At 42.0% G+C, this 9,746-nt stretch overlaps 1 protein-coding gene across 1 annotated transcript in view; it reads right to left on the bottom strand.

The window, feature by feature from the left end:
* Nucleotides 1–769: 769 nt before the first annotated feature.
* Nucleotides 770–9,746, bottom strand: part of TGM6 (transglutaminase 6) — a 64,036-nt gene continuing 55,059 nt past the window's right edge. The window contains exons 12-14 of the mRNA XM_006163989.1: nucleotides 2,449–2,603; nucleotides 2,074–2,207; nucleotides 770–923 (exon numbers count right to left, since the gene is read on the bottom strand). Coding sequence (XP_006164051.1) covers nucleotides 770–923; nucleotides 2,074–2,207; nucleotides 2,449–2,603 — 443 coding nt within the window. The remainder of the gene's footprint in view (nucleotides 924–2,073; nucleotides 2,208–2,448; nucleotides 2,604–9,746) is intronic.

Raw genomic sequence — 9,746 nt, 5'->3', positions numbered from 1 at the left:
GAAGATCCTTAACTACCGTAAGAAAATCGGATCTGGGGCTGCAATCCAGCTTGATGACTCCTCCTATATCATCTTCGTCTTCCTCCAGGCAGTTGTAGCTCCTCAGATCCTGGACCTATGTCTTCACTGAGGGAAAGTCTCTTACTGTTTAAAATCTAATGCATTTCAGGAACATGACTTTGGTGTAAACGGCACAAACATGGACCCCAAATCTGCCTCTAGCTTGCTCTCTAGTCTCGGCAAGGCTCCTCGCTTTCTGTAATGGGAGTGTTGAGGAATGTTTAGGCTCCTCCTTTTCTGACAGTCTCAGGCTGTCAGTCCTGGAGGGAGGATTGATGGGTCTGAATGTGGCCAGGACACTTGAAAAACTGAGAGAGAAGCAAAGAGAGCCCAGTGGTCAGTCTAGGGGAGAGTGAACTGACTGGGCAGGAACTGGCAGTGCCCAGAATCCAGGCTTCTTGTGATGCTTGGGTCGGCCATCCTCCCAGCTCTACAAGTGATGAGATGAAGGTGGTAGAAGAAGCTCCCTCGGTCCTTACACCATCCATACTTATCCAAAGTTTAAGGATTACTTAGTTGGACACTTCATTTTGGGGGAACGAAGTGGGGGAACTGAGGCCCAGGAGAGGAAAGGACTTGCCTAGTTCACAAACTGAAGCAGACCTGAAGCAGGACTAACCCAGGCCTCCTGGCTCCCACATGGGAGGGACGAAGGTGAATAGGAGGGGGATGGGAGCCATATCCTCCCCTCTCAGTTCTTTGTGGTCCATCACTTGGCTGTGGCCACATGGATGACCACGAAGCCCTTGATGTCCGGGAAGTGGGAGCTGACGAGGTCTACTTGTAGTTGTCTTGGGCCACTTTTGGAGGGGGTGATGTCAAACTGGACCGAGGCCCTCTCCTGAGGCTCCAGGCTGGGCACGCTGGAGGAAATGAGATGGGAGAAATGCAGACCATCAGTCCTTGTTCCTTCCTGAGTCGGGCCTGCCAGTCTGTGGGTCTCATGAGCTTTGAGATCAAGTTCTCTCTGTGACTTGACATTCAATCCTCATCCACAAGTCCTCAGCTTAATCTTCCCTTCTGTCACTCACACTCTTCCCATTCCATCAGGCTGGTCTCCTCCCTGTGCCCTGCGATACCTTACCCTTCTCTCCTCTGGGCTTTGTCTGCACTGTTCCTCCCACCTAGAATGCCCTTCCCATTCCAATCGCATCCAAGGGCCAAATCAAGTTTCTCTTTTTCCAGGAGACCTTTCCTGACTACATCAGAAACTGGGAAGCCCTCCTTCCTTCTTGGTACCTGAAAAGTGCATCGATTCATCATTTAAGGCTCAGCTCAAATATCACTCCTCTGAGACTTTTCCCTGGCCCCAACCCACCTTCACTCAGAGAAGTTGCCTCCATATCCTGGACCTTGAAAATTTGTCCCTCTGTTGGTACCAGTCACACTATTCTGTGAAGGGTCATCTGTCTCTGAGAGCCTTTTCCAGGCGGAATCCCCAGTTGTTCATGTTTGTGTTAGCAATTGACATGTGGCTCAGAGTTCAAGTCAATACAAAGACCATGCAGGTGGTGAGTGAATGAATGAAAAAATGAGTGAATGATTAAAATGAATAACTAAGTAAATGAGCTCGTGAATGAATGGAACATGTGTGAATAAATGAGTGACTATAGAGATGAATGAATAAATAAATGAGTGAGCAAATTAAAGAATGAATGAGTGGATGAATGAACCTATCAAAAGTAAGATGAGTAGATGAATAAGTGAATGAGGAAAGTGAATAAGAGTGGATGAACGAATGAGTGAGAGAGCAAATAATAGAGGAAGTGATTAAATAAATGAATAAAATGAGTGAAAATATAAAAGAAATATATGAATAAATGAGTGGATGAATTATACGACAGTAAATTATTGACTAAATGAATTAAAGAACGCATAAGTGAATGCAGGCTGAAGTGTATAGGCACTGGGCTGATTCCTGAGGGTCTAGAATTTATCCCATACCATCATCTGACTCTGGCAGCTTCTCCTTGACCCACCCCATATGCAAGCTAGCCCCTCTCCGTCACTTACTCTAAGCTGAGTTGTCCTCGAAGAAGGCCGCTTCCCTCCACTATCAGCACACAGTCCTTCACTTTCTCCAAGAGAGGGTTGACCACCGTCACTTCCACCGCAACTACCACTCCCACCACGGCTGGGCCCAGCACCTGGAGGGGCAACACCCATGAGCCATGCCTCCTCCTTCCCACTCCCCAGGAAACCCATGAACCTGGCTGGGTCAGAGGATAATGTGTTAATCATGTCTACCCCATGTCTCCACAGTGCTACCATCATGCAATCCTTCTGTGTCCATGCCACTCCTCCCCACCTTGGGAGCTGAAGCTGAAGTTAAAGATACAAAACTCCCAGCTTCTCATGCCCTCCCCCAACTTTAAAGGTGGCAGTCACCTTGATGATGATGAAATCCTCCAGAGTAATGTCCTTCTCCACCAGGAGCTTCTCTCCTTTGGTGACAAGGCACATGGCAGCCAACAGGATCTTCTTATCTTCTGTCAGGTCTTCTTTATACTGAGAATAAGATATCATAATTGGGATCTTCTTCTCTGGAAGTGAAAGAGAGGTGGGATTTGGGGGCTTGATGTTCTCCTTCAACAATACCCAGAAGGAAGAAAGAAATGTCCAACTAGTAGCTGCATCTTCTATGGTCTTTGCAACCATCCTGAGACAGGCATTATTCTCAAGTCACAGGTGAAGAAACCCATGGCTCGGAGAGGACAATTTCTTGTCCAAAGTTGCATAACAGGACTGGCCCCATAGCACAGAGGTTAAGGGAGCTGGATCCCACATGGCCAACTGTAGTTCAAGTCCTGGAATCTGTGACTTGAAAAACATGTTGGCGCATGTGAGTGTATACCCAGAATCCTGAGAGGAAAGAGAAATGGAGGAAAAGGGATTGTGGCATGACCATGGTTCACAAGAGTACTTTCTTTCTCTCCTTCTTTGTCTCTCTGACTCTTTGGTGAGTGCACATGACTGGTGTTTTTTTTAGATCTCTGGGGTTAGGATTCAAACCATAGTTGACCAGGTGGGATCTGGCTCCCTTAACCACTAAACCTTGGGGCTGGCCTCACTGGTGAATTCTACCATGCATTTAAGGAAGAAATTATACCAATTATTTACATTCTCTTCTAGAAGATAAAAGGAAAGGAATACTTCCTAACTCATTCTATGAGACTAGCATTACTCTAATGCTAAAATCAGGCAAAGACATTAGAAGAAAAGAAAACTACAGACCAATATTCCTCCTAAACATGGATGCAAAAATCCTCAACACAGTATTAGCAAATAGAATCCAACAATGTATGAAAAGGCAGGCAAGGTTGGTTCAACATTTGAAAGTCAATTAACATAATCCTTCATACCAATAAAACAAAAATCTCACAATCATATAAAAAGATGCAAAAAATTTCTTAAGAAACTTCAATCCCCATTCATAACAAAAACTCTCAGGAAAGTAGGAATAGAATGAAGCTTTGTCAACTTGATAACATTTACAAAAAAGCCTACAGCTAAAATCATACATAACAGTGAGAAACCAGAAGCTTTCCTAATAAGATCAGGAATAAGGCAAGGATGTCCCCTTTCACCATCCCTTTTCAGCAATATATTGAAATTCATAGTTACTACAATAAAACAAGAAAAGGAAACAAAAGACATAGATACACCTCTACACATATAGGTGTACTTACACATATATATTCCATATATGTGAGTATATGTATGTACAAAAGTAAGAAATAAAACAGTCTTTGCTCACAGGTGCCATGATTGTCTATGTAGAATATCAAAAGAATGAATCAATAATAAAAATGAGTAAAACTCCTAGAACTAATCATTGATTTTAGCAAGATTACAGCATATATGAATAATATACAAAAGTCAGTCATTTTCCTATATGTCACTAGTGAGAAGTTAAAATTAGAAATTAAAAACATAATACCATTTATGTTAACACCCCTCAAAGTGAAATACTTAGGAATGAATCTAACAGAATATGTATAAGATCTACATGAGGAAACCCACAAAATTCTGATGTAGAGAAGAACTAAATGAATGGAGAGATACTTCACGTTCATGGATAGAAAGGGTCAATACTGCCACGATGTCAGTTCTTCCTAACTGAATCTATAGATTCAGTGCCATCCCAATTAAAATCCCAAGTAGTTATTTTGTGGATATTGACAAACTGATTCTAAAGTTTATATAGAGAGGTAAAATACCCAGGATAGCTGGGACCAGCAGGTGGTGTAGTGGTTGGGGCACTGGACTCTCACAGGGCCCACTGTGGTGGAGTCCCGGACTTGTGGCTTGAAACTTACACCGGATGTGTGTGTGTGTGTGCATGCCTCAAATCCTGAGAGGTGAATGGAGGAGATGTGGCATGAGCATCCCCCTGGTGGTGGTGGTGGTGGTGGGGGGTGATATCTCACTTTCTCTCTCTCTGTCTCTCCAGCAAGCACACATATCTTATAGCAAAACAAACTCGCTCTCTAAAAAAAAGAACAACAAAAACTCAAAAATATCCAGAATAGTCAACATGATATTCAAGGGGAGGAACAAGGTTATTAGAGTGGTACTACTTGACTTCAAGACTTACTGTAAAGCTATGGTAATCAAGATGGTGTAATATAGGTGAAAGAATAGACAAATACATCAATAGAACAGAAGAACAGCATTCCAAAATACACTTACATAAATACAGTTAACTGATTTTTGACAAAGGAGCAAAGGAAATACAATGGACGAAATAAATCATCATACTATTCAACAAAGAGTGCTGGAACTGGATAGCCACTCTGGGAAAAAAAAATCTAGACAGAGACCTACTCTTCATAAAATTTACTCAAAATAAATCATAGACTTGGGACCAACAGATGGTGTAATGGTTACATCACTGGACTCCCACATAGTTTACTACAGTTCAAGCCCTAGACACAGCAGTTTGAAACTCATGCTGGGTGCATGTGTGTGTGTGCCCAAGATTCCAAGAGGAGAATGGAGGAAAAGAGATTATGGCATGGCCATCTCCCCCGGGTGGTGATTTCTCACTTTCTATCTCTCTGTCTCTTCAGTGAGTGCATGCACTCTATAGCAAAAATTAAAAAAAAAATTAAAAATAGATCACAGACTTAACTGTAAAATGCAAAACTATGGAACTCCTGAAGATACCATAAAACAAAGTCTAAATGACCTTGGGTTTGGCAATGACTTTGTAGATATAACATCAAAGGCATAATCCATGAAAGAAAAACTGACAAGTTGGACTTTATTAAAATAAAAAAAATTCTGCTCTGCACGAAACACTATCCAGAGAATGAAAAGAAAAGCCACAGTCTGGGAGAAGATACTTGTGAAAGACATATCTGATAAAAGACTGTTACCCAAAATACTCAAAGATCTCTTAAAAGCCAATTATTAAAAAAAAGAACAGTGCAATCAAAAAGTGGGCAAGAGTGGGGCCAGCAGGTAGCATGGTGTCTGCGGGGCTGCACGCTCACATGACTGACCATGGTTTGAGTCCTGGACCTGGTAACTTGCCTTCTCACTTTACCTTTCTCTCTTTCTGGTCAAATTAAAGAAAATAATGATAGTAAATAAAATTAAATAAATATATATTTTTTTGAGAGATTTTCACTGTAGGGCGCGTGCGCTCGCCAGACAGAGAGAGACATAGAGACAGAAAGCGAGAAATCACCCCCCAGGGGGGATGGTCACGCCGCAATCCCTTCTCCTCCATTCTCCTCTCGGGATCTTGGGCACGCACGCACACGCGCCCGGTGTGAGTTTTAAGCCACCGGGTCCGGGACACGAACCGCGGTCGACTACGTGGGAGTCCAGCGACATAGCCATTACGCTAACTGCTGGTTCCTAATTAATTCTTTAATAAAAAAGTGGACAAAAAGATCTGGATGTCTTGTGGAAGATAAATATATGTCAAATACATATACGAAGGGATGCTCAACATCATACATCATTAAGGGATTGCAGTTTAAAACAATGAGATCCTATTGTACACCCTTTAAAGTAACCAGAACACACAATACCACGTACTGGACAAGAGATGGAATACCAACTCTTATTCATTAATGGTATTCAGGAATGCAAAATGGTATAGCCACTTTGAAGACAATTTGGCAATTTCTTACATAACTAAACATATTCTTACCATATCATCCAGCAGTTGAGCTCCTTGGTATTTGCTTGGATAAACTGACAACTTATGTCCACAAAAAACTTGCACATATGGGGCCAGGTAGGTGATGTGATGGTTAAGGCAGCTGGGTCCCACATGGTTGATTGAGTAGTTTGAGTCCTGGCCCCAGAAGCTTCAAAAAACACACTGGGTGCATGTGTGTGCATGCCCCAAATCCAAAGATGAGAAAGAAAGAGAAGAGAATGTGGTGTGGTCATCCTTCTCTCCCAAGGGGTGGGGGGTACTTTCTCACTCCCTCTCACTCTTTCTTTCTCTTTGGCAAGCTATGCACTCTATAGCAAATTTAAAGAAAAAACAAAAACCTGCACATGAATGTTTATGTATGGTTGTTGGGAAAGTCACAATGCATTTTTGTATAGAAAAACATAAAAAATATGTCATGACTTTCCCAATGACAATAAGTAGCTATCTTAGTCTCTTATTGTGTTGCTTGCAGAAATACTTGAGTTTCTGTTATAAAGAATAGAGGTTTATTTGACTCATGATTCTGGTGTCTGGAAAACCAAAAGGCATAAGTTTGGCATCAGGCCATCAAATATCAAAACATAGCTCAAAGAAGCAGAGAGGATGGCAGGAGTGTGTCTAGAAAGCTGGGAGCAGCCATTTTTAAAAAAAAATATTTATTTAATTTTATTTATTCATTAATTTATTTTAATTTGACCAGAGAGAGAGAGAGGGAAAGTGAGAAAGCAAGCCACCAGGTCCGGGACTTGAAACTTGGTCAGCATATGGTAGTGTCCAGAGCCTCAACCACCATGCTACCTGCTGGTCCCCAGCATTTTTCTTTTTAAAGATATATTTTAAATTTTATTCATTATCATTGTCTTCAATTTTGACCAGAGAGAGAGAGAGAGAGAGAGAGAAAGCAAGCCACCAAGTCTGGGACTTAAATTGTGGTCAGCCATGTGGGAATCTAGCACCTCAACCACTATACTACATGCTGGCCCCATCCACCTTTCCTTCTGGATCCCCATGTAACTTGAATATCACTTTGGTTAATAATGATGTTGGCTCATCAACTATAACTAATGTATTGTTAATAATAAAAGGGGTCGGTGGGCCAGCAGGTGATGTGGTGGTTAAGGTGCTGGATCCTACATGTGACCCGAATATCACCTGGGTTTGACTCCCAGGTTGACTTGAACATGCCAGGTGTGCCCCCCTCCTCCTGATCATGTTAAAGGTAACTGTCTTACTCCTCAAAATAAATACAACTTTAAATGTGGAATCGAACTTAAAAATATTTTAAGAAATTAAACCTTTCTTTTTTTTTTTTTAAGAGAGATTTTTGCTCTAGGGCGTGTGCACTCACCAGAGAGAGACAGAGAGACAGAAAGCGAGAAACCACCTTCCAGGGAGGATGGCCACCCCACAATCCCTTCTCCTCTCAGGATTTTGAGCACGCATGCACATGTGCCCAGCATGAATTTCAGGCCTCTGGGACTTGAACTGTAGTCAGCCATGTAGGAGTCCAGCAACATAACCATTATGCTTTCTGCTGGTCCCCAAAACTTTCTTTCAATAAAAAATAACTAAAACAAAAATAAAAAGTCTATTAATAAAAAAGTTATATATTTTAATAAACTATATGTTTTAATAATCATACCATTTGGTTCAAGAATTCCACTTTTGTGATCCATCTAAAATCATAGTCAAAATCCAGAAGAAGAAACATATTTTTTAATCAAAATGTTAACTTTAGTGTTACTTTTGTTAGCAATAAGCATATAACTACCCAAAAGAATAGAAAAGAGGGACCAGCAGTTAGCATAGTGGCTATGTTGCTGGACTCCCACGTAGTCGCCTGCAGTTCGCGTCGCGGACCCGGTGGCTTAAACTCACGCCGGGCGTGGTGTGTGCGTGTGTGCCCAAGATCCCGAGAGGAGAATGGAGGAGAAGGGATTGCGGTATGGCCATCTCCCCTGGGGGGTGATTTCTCACTTTCTGTCTCTCTGTCTCTCTCTGTCTGTCTGGTGAGTGCACGCGCCCTATAGCAAAAACCTCTCCAAAAAAATGTTTATTTATTTAAACATTATACACCTATTAAACTGATGTTTATGAAGAACTTAAAAAATACTGAAACTACATTGCAATATGAAAAGAGTAGGGGATCTAGAATTTGCAATACTTTATTAGAACTTTTTTTTTTTTTCAAAAAGCAAATAGGCATTAACGATTTGGAAGGAAAACACATTAACAGTTTGTAGGTGGGTGGTAGGATTACAGGTGATTTTTCTCTTTTGCTCGCTAAATCTTTAATGAGTACATTTTACTCTGGACATGAAAAGAATTGCTGAAAGCCAAGGGAAAGTGTATTTTAATTAATATTTCATTTCAAAGTGTTATTTTGTGATTTAGAATTTGTGAAAAATAAATGGCAAAAACAAAAAAAGTGTGACATTCCTTCATATGTTTTCACACCCTGTCAAAAGCCACATGCTTCACTTACAAGAAACTGACCCAGAGGAACAACTTCTTCATTTAATTGGGTTTTAGAATTCAGAAGGTACATTAAAGGAGAGAAGAAAGAGAGAGAGACAGAGAAAAAGAGGAGAGAGGGAAAGAAAAGGAGAGGAAAAAGGAGGAGACAGTGACAAAAAGAAACAAAGAGAGAGAGAAAGAAGAAAAAGGAGAGAGAGAGAAACAGAGGGAGAGGAACACAGAAAGGGTCAGATACAGAAAGAAGGAAAGAGAGAGACAGAGAGAAGGGAAGGAAGAGAGACAGAGATAAACCAGGAAACAGAGGCAAGAATAACCTAGAGGGTTACATTTACCAAGTCATACATGAAGTGCTCTGTGTTAAAGAATCATGAAAAATACTTGGTATATTTTTTTAAAAAACCAATTGGTTGGGAACCAGCAGTTAGCGTAATGGCTATGTCGCTGGACTCCCACGTAGTCGACCGCGGTTCGCATCCCGGACCTGGTGGCTTAAAACTCACGCCGGGCGCGTGTGCGTGCGTGCCCAAGATCCCGAGAGGAGAATGGAGGAGAAGGGATTGCGGCGTGACCATCCCCCCTGGGGGGGTGATTTCTCGCTTTCTGTCTCTATGTCTCTCTTTGTCTGTCTGGCCAGCACACATGCCCTATAGCGAAAACCTTTAAAAAAAAAAAAAAACCCAATTGGAGGGACCAGCAGTTAGCGTAATGGCTTTGTTGCTGGATTCCCATGTAGTTGACTGCGGTTCACGTCCCGGACCCAGTGGCTTAAACTCACACCGGGCACGTGTGCATGCGTGCCCAAATCCCAAGAGGAGAATGGAGGAGAAGGGATTGCGGTGTGGCCATCCCCTCTGAGGGATGATTTCTTGCTTTCTGTCTCTCTGTCTCTCTCTGTCTCTGGTGAGCACACGCACCCAGAAGCAAAAACCTCTCCAAAAACAAAAATAAAAACAATTGGAGAGACCAGCAGGTGATACAGTGATTAAGGTGCTGGACTCCCACATGGACCTGGTGGCCTGTTTTCTCTTTC

Source organism: Tupaia chinensis, unplaced genomic scaffold (genome assembly GCF_000334495.1).
Source record: "Tupaia chinensis unplaced genomic scaffold, TupChi_1.0 Scaffold143574_1, whole genome shotgun sequence".
Classification (NCBI taxonomy): domain Eukaryota; kingdom Metazoa; phylum Chordata; class Mammalia; order Scandentia; family Tupaiidae; genus Tupaia; species Tupaia belangeri.
This window is presented reverse-complemented; position numbering and strand designations above follow the sequence as displayed.